This window comes from Hyaena hyaena, unplaced genomic scaffold (assembly GCF_003009895.1).
Source record: "Hyaena hyaena isolate Hyena2069 unplaced genomic scaffold, ASM300989v1 scaffold_1035, whole genome shotgun sequence".
Classification (NCBI taxonomy): domain Eukaryota; kingdom Metazoa; phylum Chordata; class Mammalia; order Carnivora; family Hyaenidae; genus Hyaena; species Hyaena hyaena.
Window position 1 is genome coordinate 549219 of NW_024081669.1, and position 21631 is coordinate 570849.

At 34.6% G+C, this 21631-nt stretch overlaps 1 protein-coding gene across 1 annotated transcript in view; it reads right to left on the reverse strand.

Annotated features, from left to right (window-relative positions):
• Nucleotides 1–21631, reverse strand: part of LOC120223757 (attractin-like protein 1) — a 519004-nt gene that overhangs the window by 453650 nt on the left and 43723 nt on the right. Inside the window, exon 4 of the mRNA XM_039221981.1 lies at nucleotides 14253–14347. Coding sequence (XP_039077912.1) covers nucleotides 14253–14347 — 95 coding nt within the window. The remainder of the gene's footprint in view (nucleotides 1–14252; nucleotides 14348–21631) is intronic.

A 21631-nucleotide genomic window follows, 5' to 3' on the forward strand; every position in this document is an offset into this window, starting at 1 on the left:
CTGATGGATCAAAAAAATCAAAAGGAGGGGGCGCCTGGGTGGCTTAGTCGGTTAAGCGTCCGACTTTTGCTTAGGTCATGATCTCTCGCGGTTCATGGGTTCGAGCCCCGTGTCGGCTCTGTGCTGACTGCCAGCTCAGAGCCTGGAGCCTGTTTCAGAGTCTGTGACTCCCTCTCTCTCTGACCCCCCCCCGCTCACGCTGTCTCTCTCTCTCTCTCTCCTAGAAATAAATAAAATATTTTTAAAAAATCAAAAGGGAAATCAGAAAATATTTTAAGAAAAAATAAAATGAAAAAACTACACACCAAAACAAATGGGATGCAGCAGAGTCCGTTCAAAGAGAAAATTTAAAGTGACAAATGCCGGCATTAAAAAAGAAGACGGCTCTCAAATAAACAACCTTACTTTACACCTCAATTCAAAAAACAACAAACTATGTCCAAAGTTAGCAAAAAGAAGTAAATGTTAAAGACTAGTACAGAGACGAATAAAATGAAGAGTAGAAAACAAGAGAAAAATCAACAATCTAAAAATCTGGTTTTTAAAAGCAAACAAAGGGGCACCTGGATGGCTCAGTCGGTTAGGCGTCCGACTTTGGCTCAGGTCATGATCTCACGGTTAGTGGGTTTGAGCCCTGCATTGGCTCTGCACTGACAGCTAGCTCGGAGCCTGGAGTCTGCTCGGATTCTGTGTCTCCCTCTCTATCTGTCCCTCCCCTGTTCACGCTGTCTCTCTCTCTTTCTCAGAAATAAATAAACATTTAAAAAATTTAAAAAAAAGAAATGAAATGAAATAAAATCTCTCAGAAATAAAACATTAAAATTTTTTTAAAAAAAGAAATGAAATAAAATAAAATAAAATGAAAAAATAAAATAAAATAACAGCAAATAAAATTGACCAAACCTTTAGCAAGATTAAGAAGATGAGCGAAGATTTAAAATCAGAAATGAAACATTACAATCAATGCCACAGAAAAAGATAGAATTCTGAGACTATTATAACTAATTTTATACTAACATATGGGATAACCTAAAAGAAAGCAATTAATTCCTAAAACCATACAAGCTACCAAGACTAAATCATGAATAAATAGAAAATATAAATAGATCAATACATGTATGGAGATTCAGTAATCAGAAACCTGCCATGAAAGAAAGGCTTAGGAACAAATGACCTCACTGATGAATCCTATCAAACACTTAAAGAGTTAATTCCAATCCTTCTCAAATTCTTCCTAAAAACTACAAAGAAGGAATACTTCCCAACTCATTTTGTGAGGCCAGAAATACTTGGACACCAAAGCCAGACAAAGCTACTACAAGAAATAAAAACTCTAGGCCAATAACATTGAATAACACAGTTGCAAAAATCCTCAACAAAATACTAGCAAATTAAATTCAACAGCACATTAAAAGGATCATTCACCATGATGAAGTACGATTTATCCTTGGGATGAAAGGATGGGTCAACATACATAAATTAACTAGATAGAGCACATTAACTGAATGAAGGATAAAAATCATAGCCATCTCAATAGATACAGAAAAAACACTCGGTGAAGTCAATCATCCTTTCATGATAAAAAGTTCTAAACAAATGAGATATAAAAGAAATGTACCCCAATATAATAAGGGCCGTAATTAACAAGTGCAAGCAAATATCATACTCAATACAGAAAAACTGAAAAACTGAAAGCTTTTCTTCCAAGATCAGGAATAAGAAAAGGATGTCATCTCTCACCACTTCTATTTCATAAAGTATTAGAGGTCCTACCAAAAGCAATTAGGAAAGAGAAATAAAAGCCATTCAATTCAGAAAGGAAGAAGTAAAATAATATCTATTTGCAGATGACAAAATCTTCTATGTAAAAAAAACCTGAACACTGTGTGCATGCACATGCTCACACTTACATAGACAAACCAGTTGGAACTAATATATCCAGTGAAGTCTCAGCATACAAAATCAACATTTGAAAGATCAATTTTGTTTCTATACACTAATAATAGACCATGAGAAAAGGAAAGTAAGAAATCCCATTTATAGTTTTATAAAAAGAATAAAATATGAGTAAACTTAACCAAGGAGATGGAATATGTACACTGAATAGTATACAACATTGATAAAAGAAAGAAGATACAAATAATGAAAATACATCATGTGCTCTTGGGTTGGGAAACTTAATATTGTTTAAAAGTTCACATTACTTAAAGAAATCTATAAATTCAGTATCATCAAATCAAACTCCTAGAGGCATTTTTACAGAAATAGAAAAACTATCTTAAAATTTATATAGAAGTCCTTGCTCATGGAATGGAACAAATGTTATTAAAATATTGATAGTACCCAAAACAATCTACATATTCAATACAATCCCTATCAAAATAACACCAGCATTCTTCACAGAGCTAGAACAAATAATGCTAAAATTTGTATAAACCAGAAGAGACCCCAAATTGCCAAAGTAATGCTGAAAAAGAAAAACCAAAGCTGGAGGCATCACAATCCTGGACTTCACAATGTATTGCAAAGCTGTAATCACCCAGACAGTATGATACAGACACTTAGATGAATAGAACACAATAAAGAACCCAGAAATGGACCCACAAATGTATGACCAACTAATCTTTGACAAAGCAGGAAAGAATATTGACTTGATCTTAGCCAAAAGGCCAAGAAGCGATGCAGGAAAGAATATCCAATGGAATGACAACAGTCTCTTCCCCAAATGTGTTGGAAAATCTGGACAGTGATATGGAGAAAACTGAACCTGGACCACTGTCTTATACCATGTACAAAAACAAACTAAAAATGGATGAAAGACCTAAACATAAGACAGGAAGCCATCAAAATCTTAAAGAAGAAAGCAGGCAAAAACCTCTTTGACCTTGGCCACAGGAACTTTTTACTCAACATGTCTATGGAGGCAAGGGAACTATTGGGACCTCAGTCAAGATAAAAACCTTCTGCACAGTGAAGGAAACAATCAGCAAAATTAAAAGGCAACCAATGGAATGGAAGAAGATATTTGCAAATGACCTATCAAATAAAGGGTTAGTATCCAAAATCTATAAAGAACTTATCAAACTCAATACCCAAAAAGCAAATAATCCAGTGAAGAAATGGGAAAAAGACATGAATAGACACTTCTCCAAAGAAGACATCCAGATGGCTAACAGCCATGAAAAAAAAACTCAACATCACTCATCATCAGGGAAATACAAATCAAAACCATAATAAGATACCACCTTACACCTGTCAGAATGGCTAAAATTAACAACTCAGACAACAGATGTTGGCAAGAATGTGGAGAAAGACGATTTCTTTTGCACTGCTGGTAGAAATGCAAACTGGTGCAGCCACTCTGGAAAACAGTACTGAGGCTCCTCAAAAAGTTAAAAATAGAACTATCCTGCAATTCAGCAATTGTACTGCTAGTTTTTTTATCCAAGGGATACAGGTGTGCTGTTTTGTAGGGGCACCTGCACCCCAATGTTTATAGCAGTTCTATCAACAATAGCCAAAGAATGGAAGAACCCAAATATCCAACGACAGACGAATGGATAAAGAAAATGTGGTATGTATATATACATATACAGAATGGAGTATTAGTCAGCAATCAAAAAGAATGAAATCTTGTCACTTTCAAGTACGTGGATGGAACTAGAGGGTAGTATGCAAAGCACAATTAGTCAGAGAAAGACAAATATGATTTCACTCATACGTGTAATTTAAGATACAAAACAGGTGAACATAAGGGAAGGGAAGCAAAAGTAATATAAACACAGGGAGGAAGACAAAACATAATAGATTCATTTAAATATAGAGAACTGAGGGTTGCTGTAGAGTTTGTGGGCAGGGGAGATCGGCTAAATGGGTAAGGGTCATTAAGGAAGACACTTCTTGGGATGAGCACTGGGTATAATATATAGCAGATGAATCACTTCAATCTATTCTCTATATGCTAACTAACTTGGATGTAAATTTGAAAATAAAAAATAAATAAAAATGAAAATAATTTAAAAAAACAAATTTGTATAGAATCATAAAAGACCCCCAAAGCCAAAACAGTCCTCAGAAAGAAGAACAAAGCTGGAGGTATAATGTATCTTGATTTCAAAATATATTAGAACTCTATAATAATTAAAAATAGGGTACTGGCATAGAAACAGATATATGGTCCAACATAATAAACAGAGAGCCCAGAAATATACCCATAGATATATGGTTAAGTAATCATCATTGAGGAAGCCAAAAATATACAACAAGGGAAGGATAGGGAAACTGGACATCCCCGGAGAAAGAATGAAATTGTATCCTAACTGTCCTAGTGCACTAGGGCTGCTATAACAAAAATACCAGAGACTAGTGCATGGGCAGTGACTACAAAAAGAAGAACTATATATTTCACACAAGTGGAGGCTGGGAATCCAAAGATAACAGTGCTGGAAAAGTTGGTGTCTGTTGAAGCCAAGTACATAGTGCATAGACAAGCCCCTTCTCACTGTGCCCTCACATGGCAAAAAGAGGTGAGGGAACTCTTTAGGGCCTCTTCTGTGAGGGTATGAATCCCATTTAAGAGGGCTCCAACATCATGACCTAATTATTTCCCACATGTCCCATCTCTAAATACCATCACATTGAGCATTAGGATTTGACACATGACGGGGTGGGAGAGGGCACAAACAGTCTATAGCACTTATCTTACACCATGTACAGAAAACAACTCGAAGTAGATTAAAGAGATAATGTAGGAAGATGATGTTAGAGTAGGAGGACCCTAGGCTCCTCTCTTTCCATGAACACAACTAGGTAACTATCAAATCATCATAAATACCAGAGAAATCAACCTAAAGATTGACATAACGAATTTCACAACTAAAGGGAGAGAAGAGGCCACGTCAGAGAAAGTAGGAAGTGTGGACATGCGGTTGAGGGGAGAAAGAGGTAGCAGGTGCCGTAGAGGGGAGGAAGATTTGGTCATGGAGAAGGGTGAGAAAGAGCGAGGAGCATGCAGAAGAACACACAAGGAGAACATTTCCCCAAAGCCATTGCCTTGGAAAGTGAGAGAGCTTGAATTTCATGAGTTCTTGCAACTACTGGGGCTTAAAGTCTGAAGTTTTAAAGGTCACTGGGCTTGGCTGGGATGGGCCCAAAGGCCACTGTGCTGCTCTTGGAGAGAAAGCAGGCAAACGATCCAGGGAAAGACAGCATGGAAACAGGGATCTGAAGAACACCTGGGGAACACAACAGGAGGATTATTCTGTATTTATGGATCTCATCACTAAAAGGCAGTGTTCATGGAGATATTTCTCTAGGAACAAAGGAGTTGAACATTTCCCTTCATTGCCCCTCAGCATAATCACAGAGCAACCTGAAGGAAGCACCTACACTGGCTGCCTAACTTGATTATTCCTCCAAGCCCACACCGCTGCACTCTGGCAGGACTGCCCTTTTCAGTCAAGCTTGCCTCAGTCCCAGTGAAGTAGGCCCCTTCTCCAGAAGACCAGTACAAACCCCCTACCCACACCACATCTCCTGATTAGAGTTCGGCAGAGTATCAGTTCTGGTGGAGATGCTGTCAGGTCTCATTTCAAAAGCAGACCAGAGCACACCTAGTTAAAACTTGCCATATTTAGACTGGGACCAATACTTGCCACAGCAGGCAAAAAGAACCTCCACAAATGATTGGCCTAAAGGATATAATAGCCAAAACACAACAGCAGAGCATATTCAGCACACATCAGAAACACTCCTTGAAGCTCCAGGCTCTGGACACTATATGACCTCTTCTTCATAAGACCATTATTTTAGGGAGGGGGAGACAAAACTGGCTTTTCTAACACAGGGAAGAAAGCAGAGACTTAGACAAAATGCCAAGATGGAGGAATTCATCGCAAATTTAAAAACCAGATAAGGTCATGTGTAGAGATATGAGTGAAACAGATATAAGTAGCATGCTTGATGGAAATTTTAAAGTAATAATCATAAGGACATTCACTGGGCTTGAGAAAAGTATAGAAGACATCAGTGAGGCCCTTACCACTGAGATAAAAGAGATAAAAAAGAATCAATCTGAGATGGAGAGATTGGAAACAGGCTAGATGCAATGAACAGCATGTTGGAAGAACCATAAGAATGATTAGTGACCTAGAAGACATAATATTAGAAAATAATAAGTCTGGCCAAAAGAAAGAAGTATGCAACATTAAAACAGACTTAGGGAACTCAGTGATTCCATCACATGTAGTAATATTATTATTACAGGAGTCCCAAAACAAAAAGAGAGAAAAGGAAGGCAGAAAAATTACTTGAAGAAATAACAGCTCAAAACTATCCTAATCTGAGGAAGAAAACAGGCATCCAGATCCAGAAGGCACAGAGTACTCTCATAAAAATCAACAAAAGCAGGTCATACAAGACATACAAGATATACTGTAATTACTTTTACAAAATATAGTGATAAATAAAAATCTTAGCAGAAAGACAAAAGATGTCCTTAACTTATAAGGGAAGATCCATAAGGCTGGCTGGGAATTTCTCAACAGAAACTTGGCAAGACAGAAGGGAGTGGCATGATATGTTCAGAGTGTTAAATGATAGAAATCTATAGCCAAGAATATTATGTAGCAAGGCTGTCATTTAAAATAGAAGAGATAAGGAATTTCCAAGACAAATAAAAACTAAAGGAGTTAGTAACCACTAAACCAGCCCTGCAATAAATATTATAGGGGCCTCTTTGAATGGAAAGGAAAGACCAAAAGTGACAAAGACAAGGAAGAATTAGAGAAAATGGCCAGAAACAAAAACAAAATAAGTAACAAAATGGCAATAAATGTATATCTGTCAATAATTACTTTTAAGGCAAATAGATAAATGCTCCAATCTAAAGACACTGCACAGGGTGTCAGAATGAATTAAAAAAATAACACCCATCACTATGCTGCCTAGAAGAGACTAATTTTAGACCTAAAGACACCTGCAGATTGAAAGTGATGGGATAGAGAAACATTTATCACAAAAAAAGATGTCAGAGGAAAGCCAGAGTAGCAATACTTATTTTGGACAAACTTGATATTATTACACAAAGACCATAACAAGAGACAAAGAAGGACACTATACAATCATAAAGAGGAGAATCCAACAATATAACAATTGTAAATATTTATGCACCCATCATGAAAGCACCAAAATATTTTAAAAAGCTATTAATAACAAATACAAAGGAAATAATATATAATAATGCAATAATAATGTGGAACTTTAACACCTCACTTACACCAATGGAGAGATGATCTAAACAGAAAATCATCAAAGAAACAATGGCTTTGAATGACATACTGGAACAGACAGACAAAACAGAACAATCCATACTAAAACAGCAAAATAAACATTCTTTTCAAGTGCACATAGAACATTCTCCAGAACAGATCACATACTGGGTCACAAAACAGGCCTCAACAAATGCAAAAAGATTAAAATCATACCATGTACCTTTCCTGAACATAATGCTATGAAATTTGAAGTCAACCATAAGAAAAAAGTTGGAAAGACCACAAATACATTGAGGTTAAACAACATGCTACCAAACAATGAATGGGTCCAAGAGGAAACCAAAGGAGAAATTTAAAAATACTTGGACACAAATGAAAATGAAAACACAATAGTCTAAACCCTTTGGGATACAGCAAAAGTGGTCCTATGAGAGAAGTTTATAGTAATACCAGTTCTCTCAAGAAGAAAGAAAAATCTCAAATAAACAAACTAACCTTATACCTAAAGGAGACTGAAAAGGAACAAGTGAAGGTAAAGCATCAGAAGAAGGGAAATAATAAAGACTAGAGCAGAAATAAATGATATAGAAACTAAAAACCAATAGAACATATCCATGAAATCAGGAACTGGTTCTTTGAAAGATTTAATAAAATTGGTAAATCCCAAGTGAGACTTATCAAAAAGAAAAGAGAAAAAACCCAAATAAATAAATCACAAATGAGAGAAGAGAAACAACCACCACCACAGAAATTCACACAATTATAAGATAATATTATGAAAAACAAATTGGACAAACTAGAATAAAATGCATACAAACTATCAACACTCAAACAGAGCCGCATCGGGCTCTGTGCTGAAAGGAATAGAAAATGCAGAGACTGATAACCAGCAAAGTAATTAGTTAATTAAAATCAGTAATCAAATACCTCCCGACAAACAAAAGTCCAGGAACAGATAGCTTCACAGGTAAACCTTACCAAACACTTAAAAGGGAGTTAATATATATTCTTCACAAAATGTTCCAAACAACAGAAAAGGGGGAAGAGCTTCCAAATTTATTTTATGAGGCCAGCACTACCCTGATATCAAAACCAGATAAAGACAAAAGAGAGAACTACAGGCCAATACCTCTAATGAACAGAGATGCAAAAATTCTCAATAAAATACTAGTAAATCAAATCCAACAATACATTTAAAATAATCATTCACCATGATCAAGTGGAATTTATTCCTGGATTGCAAGGGTGGTTAATATTTGCAAATTAATCAATGTGATACAAGACATTAGTAAAGGAAAGGATAAAAATCTTATGATTATTTCAATAGATTAAAAAAAAAACATTTGACAAAGTACAATATCCATTCATTACAAAAAGCCCTCAAAAAGTAGGTTTAAATGGAATAAAGACTATATATGAAAAATCCATAGCTAATATCCTCCTCATTGGAGAAAAACCGAGGGCGTTTCATCCACAGTCAGGAACAGGACATATGTCCACTCTCCCCACCATTATTTAACTAAAAGCTGGAGGGGCGCCTGGGTAACTCAGTCGGTTAAGCATCGGACTTCAGCTCAGGTCATGATCTCAAGGTTCGTGGGCTTGAGCCCCGCATCGGGCTCTGTGCTGACAGCTAGCTCAGAGCCTGGAGCCTGTCTTCGGAATCTGTAACTCCCTCTCTCTCTGACCCTCCCCTGCTCATGATGTCTCTATCTCTCTCTCAAAAATAAATAAAACATTAAAAATATTTTTTAAATTAAAAAAAAAAAAACTAAGAGCTGAAAGTCCTAGCCACAGCAATCAGACAACAAAGAAATAAAAGGTACCCAAATCAGCAAGGGAGAAGCAAAATTCACTATGTGCAGATGGCATGATATTGTATATAGAAAACCTTCAAGATTCTACCAAAAAAAATTGCTAGGACTGATAAATAAATTCATTAAAGTTGCAGGATACAAAATCAACATACAGAAATCTGTTGTACTTCTATACATCAATAAGGAAGCAAGCAGAAAGAGAAATCAAGGAATTGTTCCCATTTACAAATGCACCAAAACCCATAAAATACTTAGGAATAAACCTAACCAAAGAAGTAAAAGATCTGTACTCTGAAAACTATAGAACACTTATGAAAGAAATTGAAGATGACACAAGGAAATGGAAAAACATTCCATGCTCACGGATTAGAAGAACAATTGTTAAAATGTCTATACTGCCTAAAGCAATCTAGACATTTAATGCAATCCTTATCAAAATACCACCAGCTTTTTTCACAGAACTAGAATCCTACAATTTGTTTGAAGCAAATCCTAACATTTGTATGGAACCACAAAGGCCCCTAACAGTCTAAGTAATCCTGAAAAAGCAAAGCAAAGCTGGAAGCATCACAATTCCACACTTCAAGTTATATTACAAAGCTGTTATCATCCAGACAGTATGGTACTGGCACAAAAACAGAAACACAGATCAATGGAACAAAATAGAAAACCCAGAAATGAACTCACATTTATATGGTCGACTATTCTTCGACAAAGCAGGAAAGAATATCTGGTGGAAAAAAGTCTCTTTAGCAAAGGTGAAGGGAAAACTGAATAGCCACATGCAGAGGAATGAAATTGGAGCATTTTCCTATACCATATACAAAAACAGGTTCAAAATGGATGAAAAACTTAAATCTGACACAGGAAACCATCAAAATTCTAGAGGAAAACACAGACAGTATTCTCTTTGACATCAGCACTAGCAACTTCTTACTAGATATGGATCCTTAGGAAAGGGAAACAAAATCAAATATAATCTGTTGGTACTTCATCAAGATAAAAAGTATCTGTACAGCAAAGCAAAATATCAACAAAACTAAAAGGCAATCTACGGCAATGGGAGACGACATTTGCAAATGACACATCTGAAAAAGGGTTAGTATCCAAAACCTATAAAGAACTTCTCAAACTCAACACTCCAAAATTAATCTAGTTAAAAAACAGAGGGGCGCCTGGGTGGCTTAGTCGGCTAAGCGTCCAACTTTCGCTTAGGTCATGATCTCGCGGTTCGTGGGTTCGAGCCCCAAGTCGGGCTCTGTGCTGACTGCCAGCTCAGAGCCTGGAGCCTGTTTCAGTCTGTGACTCCCTCTCTCTCTGACCCTCCCCTGCTCACGCTGTCTCTGTCTCTGTCTCTGTCTCTCTCTCTCTCTCTCTCCCTCCCTCCTAGAAATAAATAAAACATTTTAAAAAATTAAAAAAAAACAGACAGAAAAAATTAATAGTCATTTTTCCAAAGAAGATATACAGATGACCAACAGACACACAAAAAGATGCTTAACATCACTCACCACCAGGGAAATACACGTCAAAACCATGATGAGATACCTCCTCACACCTATCAGAATGGCTAAAATTAACAACACAGGAAAGAATAGATGTTTGTGAGGATCCAGAGAAAGGGGAACCCTCTTAAAATCTTGGTAGGAATTCAAACTGATTCAGCCATTCTGGAAAATAAGATGTAGGTTTCTCAAAAAGTTAAAAATAGAATTACCTTATGATCAAGCAATTGCACTACTAGGTATTTACCCAAAAGATATAAAAATACTGATTCAAAGGGATACATGCACCCTGATGTTTAATAGCAGCATTATCAACAATAGCCAAAGTATTGAAAGAGTCTAGATGTCTATTGACTGATGAATGGGTAAGGTAGATGTGGTATTCATATACAATGAAATATCAGCCAGTCATCAAAAAGAATGAAATCTTGCCATTTGCAACAACATGGATGGAGCTAGCAAGTATTATGCAAAACAAAATAACTCAGAGAAAGACAAACACTGTATGTATTTCATTCATGTAGAAATTAAGAAACAAAACAGATAAGCCCAAGGGGGAAAGAGAGAGAGAGGCAAACCAGAAAACAAACTCTAACCTCTGGAGAACAATCTGAGGGTTGCTGTATGGGAGGTTGGTAAGGGAATGGCTTAAATGAGTGATGGGTATTAAAGAGGGCACTTGTGATGAGTGCGGGGTGTTGTATGTAAGTGATGAATCACTAAATTCAAACCGGAAACTAACATTACACTGTATGTCAACTAATTGGAATTTAAATAAAAATAAAAAAGGACAAAGGATCTGAATAGACTTTTAATGAAATTTTTGAGTATAGTTGACAAGCAATGTTACATTAGTGTCAGGTGTATAACATACCATTTCAACATCCTTATGCTAACCACAAGTGCAACTGCCATCTGTCACCACACAACATTATTACAATATCATTGACTATATTCCCTCTGTCGTACCTTTTATTCCTGTGACTTATTCTAATAAAGACATACTGATGGCCACAGAAGGGTGCTCAATATCACTATTTATCAGAGAAATGCTAATCAAAAGCATAATGAGATATCATCTCACACTGGTCTAAATGTCTACTACCAAGAAGACAAGAAATAACAAGTGTTGGCAAAGTTGTGGGGAAAAAGGAGACCCTTATGCACTGGTGGCAGAAATGTAAATTAGTGCAGACACTATGGAAAAGAGTATGGAAGTTCCTGAAAAAATTAAAAATATAACTACACTACCATATGATCCATCAGTTCCACTTTTGAGTATTTATTTAAAGAAAACAAAAATTTATTTAAAGAAAATTAAAACAAAAACAAAAACAAAAAAATGTACCCCAAGGGATACAGGAGTGCTGATGCACAGGGGCACATGGACCCCAATGTTCATAGCAGCACTTTCAACAATAGCCAAATCATGAAACAGCCTAAGTGTCCATCAACTGATGAATGGATCAAGAAGGTGTGGTTTATCTATACCATGGAATACCACATGGCAATGAGAAAGAATGAAATCTGGCCATGTGTAGCAACATGGATGGACCTTGAGGGTATTATGCTGAGTGAAATAAGTCAGGCAGAGAAAGACAGACACCATATGCTTTCACTTATAGGAGGATTAGGAGAAACTTAACGGAGGACCATTGGGGAAGAGAAGGGGAAAAATAGTTGGGGAGAGGGAGGGAGGCAGGCAAACCATGAGAGACTCTTGAATATTGAGAACAACCTGAGGGCTGATGGGGGTGGGGGAGGGGGGAAGGGGACTGATGGGTATGGAGGAGGGCACTTGTTGGGATGAGCACTGGGTGTTATATGGAATCCAACTTGACAATAAATTATGAAAGAAAAAAAAGAAAAAAAATTTGAACTTAGAAAATGATACACATGATCACATTTGAATCCTGTGTACCAAACTATTAAAATTATATATTACCTTTTCTTCATATTCATTGATTTCATAATATTCAAAAATAAACACCTAAACAGAAACTTTAAAAAATGTACCGCATGTTCACTGCAGTATTATTTATAATACCCAGTATATGGAATGAACATAAGTGTCCATCAATGGATGAATGGACAAAAAAGTTGTGGTATAAATATACAAGGGAATAGTATTTTGCGATAAAACATAATATTTTGCTATTTGCATAAACATGAATGGACTTTGAGGGTATTATGCTAAATGAAATAAGTCATCGAAAGACAAACACCATATAATCTCACTTATGTGTGTGATCTAAACAAAACCAAATGAAACCCTGATCTTATAGATACAGAGAAGAAACTGGTGATTGCCAGAGGTGGGGGTCTAGGGGGATGGGGGAATGTGGAATTACTATTCAAAAGATAAAAGTTTCAGTTATGCAAGAAGAATAAGTTCTACTTCTGTACAACATAGCATCTATAGTTCACAATACAGTACGTGAACTCTTAAAAACTTTTTAGGAAAGTAGATCTTATATTAAGTGTTCTAAATAAACAAAAAAGAATGATTCAAATATTTCACTAACATCTTCACTTTTTTTAACATCTTCATTTTGAAAGAGTTATTTTCACTTTCAAAACAACTAAAACCCCACCCAAATAAACCAAATGGTTGATATTCTCATTCCTTTGCCTTTTTAACTACATTAGGTTTCAGATGGGTAGGAATATATGTTACTTCCAAACAAACTTAGAGCCTTTTCCTGTGATAACTGATAATCTTTCATACATTTAAGCTTCATCAAGTTTTTAAATTATGTCACTGATGCAGTAAATTGCTTAAAGAAACAAGTACTCCATTGTGCTAAGTGAGATAAGTCTGACAGAGAAAGGCAAATACTTTTAATGGTATCATTTATATGTGAAATCTATAAAAGCTAAATAAAACCCCTTAGGACTGGAGTTGGGAGAAATTGGGCAGGTGTTGTTTAAGGATAAAAACTTGTAACAAGTAGATGAGCAAGTCCGAGAGATCAAATGTAATGCATAGTTATTATAGACAGTACTGTATAATATACTTCAAAGTTAGTGAGATTAGATTTGAATTATTCCCACCATAAAAAAGACATAATCATGTGATATGATAGAGGTGTTAGCTAATGTTACTATAGTAATAATATTGTAACATATGAATGTATCCACGTAACATGTTATACACATTAAACTTACACAGTGTAATAGGTCAATTATATCCCAATAAATGTTAAAAAAAAAAAAAGAAGCCAGTATTCATCTAAATTAGATAAACCAGTAGATTTGTTTAACAGATGAGGAAAATCTACTACTGTGTAACAATCTATAAGAAAAAGAACATATATAATATAGCATGCTTTGAAAACCTGGATTTTATTTTCAAATAAGGCTACCCCCAGTTTGAGAGCATAATTACATGCACAAACACCGTTGTAAGACTGAAAAAATAATAAAAATATATCATTTAAATTGTAGGACCTTGCAAAATCTGAAATACCAAACTCACAAACTCCCTGAATCACAAGGATACACAAGTTTTCATGAAAAGAAAAAATAACAGGATTAGTCTTTCTTCAGAAGCCCTATAGGGCCTTTTTAACTGCAGTTAAAATTACAATAAAACATGACAAAAAATTATATCCCTGGATATTAATGTAACAATTATAAAGGTTAAATTACTTTCTCACCTGTTCTGGGTTCGCTATGAAGTTTATGGCAGTATGGTGGCGATCATCTTCCTGTAATAAGCTGAAGGTAAACTGATAGTCAATCAAAAGGCTGTCTGTGGGGGAAAAAAATACAATCCTGATATGCACTTTTACAAACTATTCGATAAGCAAAAGTTAGATGAAAACATATTGCATATCAGTATTAAAAATGATTATCATTAATTATCAGAGGCCATTCAAGATTGACAAAAAATAATTCTCTGTCATTGAGCAATAAAAAGCAAATGACAGATATGGTAGAAGTCCTAATTATTTAAAAATCATATGTATTACTTCTGTTGTCATTACAAATGTTTTACAAACACAGTAGACAATCTGGTAACTACACAAAAATAAACAAAAAACTAAAAGTCAACCATAACCTTACAATGAGAGAAAAATATAGGCAACATTTTGGTGCATTTTATTCCTTTTAAAATGTTGTAGATAGAAAAAGAGACAGGCATATATTTTGTACCCTACTTTCAAAAAGTCATAATTTTTTGAAAACACGAAATTTAATAGATAAATAATATTTCAACACGTACTAAGATGCATTTATTTGTTCCTTTATTATTATGGAAATTTTTATCTTTAGCATTTTTTAAATGCATCTATGATAAACATCATTCTACAGAAGTGACTCAGTAGCAATTGACAAAAAGAAATAAGGGTAAACAATTTTTAATTTTTTCATATATAATGTTGAAACCAAGGTGAAACATTTGAATGTTATATATCATGAGTAGCTTCACAGGCTATACAGGAGTGAAGAATTACTCATTAATGTTAAACCGTCACCTCTAAAAAAACATTTCAAATTATTTTATAGATGACTTCTCTGTTTTAGATATATATCTTTCATGCTATGCCCTCAGACATTAAACACTATTAAAATAAAAAGTAAAGATAAGTATAATATCACTGAAATTATTGTTAAAAGTATCAAGGCATCACTCTTTATGTTGCTTACTATATACTTTATAAGGTCTACCTCATGTATTGCCCTACAATTTAGTGTAAGGCAACACTTTGTCTTTCTCAGAATTTATATGAGATAATGAGCATTATGCAATAGTACACATTTCCAATTGTCACCTGACTTCCAGAAAGTATAGCAGCAAATTCAATAGGCCAGTGTTCTAGGCATAGGAGACACAACAATAAATAATAAAAATTTCAGTCCTCATGAAACTTGTATTGGATGGACATTAGAAATTAATAAATAACCCAAGTGTATAGTATAACAGATGCCAATGAGTGTTTTGGAGAAAAATAAACTAGCATAAAGGAGATAAACTGCTGTAGGCATAGGAATATGGTTGCAATTTTGAGAAGGAACACTTAAAGATCAAAGATAGTAGGAATAGAAGTCATGGAGTTTATTGAAGAAAATGCAATCATGACAGGAAAGAAATACAAAAACCTAAATAAAGACAAACCCACAAGTCTTAACTATGATTCTTGTAAAGAAGCTGTGGCAAGATGTAGTCAAAAGGTGATGGTGGTGAGGGTGACAGCAGTGGAGGTCACAAGAAGTCAGTCACTAGGAATGTATTGGGTAGGTACAACACAAAGAATTAGCTGAATAAACAGATGTAGCATTTGAAAAAAGAAAGGTAAACCTTTTTTGATACAAGACTTACAAAAAGTCACCATTAACCAAGATGAGTAAGAAGACAAGGTCTTATTTTGGGAAAGCCGGAGGAAAAATTATGAGCTTAGTTTTGAAGACGCGTAGGTTGAGATACTTACTGAATTCCCAAGTGACATGCTGAACCCAGCTTAACGGTTTGTTTAGGAGAAGACAAGTTGGAAATTATCAGGATTTTAGATGAATTTAGATACAATGAAGCCAGAAAACCACCAGTTAAAAAGCAGAGGTGAAAGGCTTAGCCCTGAGGCATGCCAGTGTAAATAATCAGACCCTCAGGAGGAGCCAACCAAGGAGGCTGAGAGAGCAAGCTATGAGATAGGAATAAAACCAGAACTTAGTGTCTGTTTGATTAAAAAAGAGAATAGTGATCACCCTGGTCAGTTGCAGGGGGCAAGGGTTGAGAGGTAGGAATGCAATATTCAGAACAGGTAATATCTATCAAGAAAAAATATAACTGAGGAAATGTAAACACTTCAAAAATAGTTTCAATAATTTGCATAACTATATTTGCTATGAAACTAAGTATTGAGAAGTCAAGAGTAGATAGCCTCTTGGAAGTAAGGATCGGGAAGAGGGGACACCTACGTAGCTATGAGTGGAGGGTGAAGCACCCAAGTGTGCAGACATTCTTCTTTTATGGACTCTAGCCTGTGCCACAATCATGTCCAATCAGATTCTTTGCCATGCATTCAACTTTGATTTTACTATTCTCATTTGTTAGAGTTTGAAGTACAAAGTAAGCACAATGTATATTATATATGGTAATGATCAATACTAATATCAGTTGGGCTAAAAAACAAGTCTGAATCCTGAAACAAAATTAGTAGAAGTATCACTGAATTCAAGTAACTAATATGAATATCTATAAGAGAATGTTAATTATTAGAAACTGAAGAAATTTTGTATTTCTACACAAAATATTTTTTTCTTTTAACATTTTTTAAATTTTTAATTATTTTTTAATTTTTTTTAAATAGGCTTCATGCCCAGCACAGAGCCCAATACAGGACTTGAACTCACGACCCTGAGATCAAGCGCTGAGCTGAGATCAAGAGCCGGACACTTAACCAATTGAGTCCAAAATGTTTTGGTGCTCCCAAAATGTTTTCTTTTAAAACTGCTTAGAACCAAAGTCCTCCAGAGACCAACTGTGCAATTTTCCACTTAACTAGGAGATGACCTACTTCTACCCCCACTGGTTTTAATCATTTTTTTGGTATATTTTTAGGGGGGGGGGTTACAAATGAATAATTACTTGGCACTTAAAACAAGTATCTTAATGCAGAAATTTACTCTGAAATTCTTAGCTAAATACAGTACAGGAAATAAAACACTGACATTTCAAATGTGTACCATGTTTACGCAAATGTACATAATCTGAAAATAAGTTTCTGTACTGCTTTAATGAACCATTTCATTATTGTATATAAGCAAGGAAGTCCCCTTGCCTTCCTTTCCCTTTCTCTTCCTTCCTTTCCCTGCCCTGCCCTTCCCTTATTCCTGAACTACTATGCAAAGGGGTGCATTTTGGTAATTCTTTTTTCAGGTTTATTTTTATTTTAATAAATATTTTTAAGTGAAAAAAAAAAAAGAAAGTCCTGTTTGATTATGAATCAACTTAATTTACTGCATTATTCATAGATACAGAACAATGACAAAGTAGTAGGAGGAGTAAGTGTGAACAAGAAACGTGAGAGAATTACTTTTTTTAAAACCTGATATAGTTAACATACAGTGTTAGTTTCAGGTGTACAATACAGTGATTCAAATGTTCTATACATTACTCAGTGCTCACCAAGATAAGTGTACTCTTAACCCCCTTAACCTATTTCATCCATCCCCCCCCACCTCCCCTTGTTCTCTATAGTTAAGAGTCTGTTTTTTGGTTTCTCTCCTTTCTTTTTTTAGTCTCTTTTTATTTTCCCTTTGTTCATTTGTTTTGTTTTTTTCCTCCAATTCCATATATGAGTGAAATCATATGGTATTTGTCTTTCTCTGGCTGACTTATTTCACTTAGCATTATATTCTCTGGATCCATCCATGTTATTGCAAATGGAAAGATTTCTTTCCTTTGTAGGGCTGAATTGATATTCCACTGTACACATATACCACATTGTCTTTATCTATTCATCTAACAATGGACACTTGGGCTGCTTCCATAGCAGCTATTGTAATAATACTGCAATAAACATAGGGGTGCATATATCTTTTTTAATTAGTGTTTTCACATTCTTTGGCTAAATACCCAGAAGTGGAATTACTAGATCATATGGTAGTTCTATTTTTATTTTTTTGAGGAACCTCAATACTGTCTTCCACACTGGCTACCAGTTTGCATTCCCACCAACAGTATAAGAGGGTTCCTCTTTCTCCACATCCTCGTCAACACCTGTTGTTTAAAGTGTTGATTTTAGCCATTCTGACAGGTGTGAGATGATATCTCATGATTTTCATTTGCATTTCCCTACTGATGAGTGATGTTAAGCATCTTTTCATGTGTCTGTTGACCATCTGTATGTCTTCCTTATAGAAATGTCTATTCGTGTCTCCTGTCCATTTTAATTAGATTGTTTTTTAGGTTTGAGTTGTATACGCTCTTTATATACTTTGGATACTAACTCTTTATCAGACATGTCATTTGCAAATGTCTTTTCCCATTAACTAGGCTGTCTTTTAGAAAGAACAACTTTTTAAATTAGGAGAAGTTGCACTTTTTTATACTGATTGGCATAAATACAAATTTATTAGAAAGGGAAAATTGATGAGACAGGAGAGGAGTAATTTTAGAACAATGTCCTTAGGTAAGCAAAAGGCAATGAGCTCAGAACTCATGGCCCAGTAGTGCATTCCCTAGGTTTGTGGGCTTTGATTTGTTTATTTTTGCTTCCTATATATCCCCTCCTTAATGCTAGAGCAACTACAATCTGGAAACATCAAACATCAAAAAAATTATATATATACATATATATAAAACATATATTATATATTATATATGGTTTATATTATATATTATATTATATACATGATATAAATATATTATATATAATATATTTTTGGTTTATATATATAAACCATATTAATCCTGCACAAAGGTGAGCAGAGTTGGAGCCTGTATTGCTGCAGGAAATGTAGCAAAGAGTTAACTTTTACTAAACCTCAGCAGCATACACAACATTCAAACGATATTATACATATTGTGAAAATATATATTATATACATATATACACAAAAGCACATGCCATATACTATACAGTATTTGAAATTTCCATAATTAAAAAGTATAAACTGTATCCTGCATGTTTAAATATATTACTGATTAGAAACCATTATTTGAAAAATGTATGTCTAGAAAAAAATATCAAAGGGATATATTTCACAACTTGAAGAAATCATAAACACTATATAAATCAATCCTCTGATTTCACAGACTGAGCCCTGAAGTTTGGAACACCTGTAAATGATACAGCTAGTTCTTAAATATTTTGGCTCACAATAAGCAATCTCTGACAATTCCAGGAAAATTAGAAGTTCTCAATTAATTTTCTAATCATATCTAAAAGTGAGGCCTACTAATATGACTAAAACAGATATAAAAAAATAACTCTTCGGGGTGCCTGGGTGGCTTAGTCGGTTAAGCGTCCGACTTTCGCTTAGGTCATGATCTCGCAGTTTGTGGGTTCGAGCCCCGCGTCGGGCTCTGTGCTGACTGCCAGCTTAGAGCCTGGAGCCTATTTCAGAGTCTGTGTCTCCCTCTTTCTCTGACTGTCCCCTGCTCATGCTGTCTCTCTCTCTCTCCTAGAAATAAATAAAAATATTTTTTAAAAAAAGTAACTCTTCTCTATAGCTCTTTCACTTTTTGTATGAACTTGATAGGCCTTTAAAGTGAATAGGATTCTAACTGTATAGATAAAAGAAGTGAAAATGAAGAGAAAAAAGTTGACATCTTTGATTTTGTCAGCTGCAACCTGCATCATGTCAACTTGCATAATGAGAAGAGAAAAATATCACTTTGTCAATACAGATTAAGTATATGTAATAATTTAACATGAGTAAACTGTCTAGTCATTTAAAATATCTATTGAGTATGCATCAAAGAAGGAAAATCTAAAAAATATCCAACAAACTAAAGATGAAGGAGGAGATAATAATGACGACTACAATAAATAGGAGCTAAATAATTAAAATCTAAAAAAACAAAAAAGTAATAAAATAATGGTAAAATTAAATAAAATAATAGAACCAGAAGATAAAATAATTAAAACAATATAAAACTATTCTGAATAAGTGCTATATAGGTCAAATCTGAAAAAGTCTCCCAGAACAGAATAGAGATGAAAATCACTCAAAAGGAATAACAGGCATAGAAATTTTGAATATATGCATACTAATATTGTTAAAGTGGACATCATAACAAATTGAAAAAAGTATAAATAATATACACATATGATACACATATGTTAAATATGATAGAAAAGATCTGTTGAAGACTGAAACCTAAATATTGAAATACCTTGCATAAAAGATAAAAAGAATCCAGCATTATTCATAACAGCCCCAAAGTAAAAACAACCCAAATGTCTCTCAGTTGGTGAATGGTAATCAAAATGAATTACATCCATACAAAGGAATACCAGTTTGCCATATAAAGAAATGAAAATAGTGATACCTGTTTAAAATGAATGAATCTTGAAACATTATGACAAAAGATGCCAGTCAAAAAGGCCACATATCATTCCACAATATCATCTACCATCTATCTTTCTTTCTATCTATCTATCTATCTATCTATCTATCTATCTATCTATCTATGTGTCAGAATAGATAAATCTACCGATATAGAAAGAAGTTTGTTAGGGTTTGGGGTAAGGAAAAATAAGAAGTGACTGTTCATATGCACTGGGTTTCTCTTAGGAATGATGAAAATGTTCTAAAATTAGATCATGGTGATGGTCGCACAACTTTCTGAATATACTAAAACCACTGAATTGTACACCTCAAAAAGAGTAAGATTTGAGTATATGAATTATATCTCAATAAGGCTGTTATTTAAAAAATAATACTGACATCTGGGCACATCCCTGTGGGTAGGTGCACACATGTAAGCACAAAGACACATTCACACAGACAAATGAGTTATTTACAAAGGATGATAAGTTAAGATGCCAAGTATTCTAAAGTAACAATATATGTCAAAAGACAAGATGCTAGAGCAGTTATTTATGGAATATGTATACTCAACCATGCTGTCTAAACAGAAAGCCAACACAGTGATAAATTTCAGGCAAGCAAATATCCTAAAAGTACATGATCTATATATTCTCCTGGAAAAAAAATATTCCTACCCATTCTGAAACTAAGAGACAAATACAAATAAGGAAACAGCATGTGAAAAGGTCTGGCAGTTAATCAATGACCAATTTCAAGTTAGAATAAAAGAAAGTTATCTTTTTATGTCTAAAATCAGATTGTTTACCAAGAAGTATAAAACACTTATAATAATAAGCAAGTTTAGTGTGTGGCCAGATATAATATAAAAATATAAGCACCTACAGCTTTTATTGAGGGGCTATTTTATTACATTGGTGATTATGTCTACCTCCTCACCAAAAAAACAAACAAACAAAAAAAAACCCACACTGTATTAAACAACAACCACACAATTAGCTCTAATATCTAAGATCTCTAAACTTTTTTAAATCCT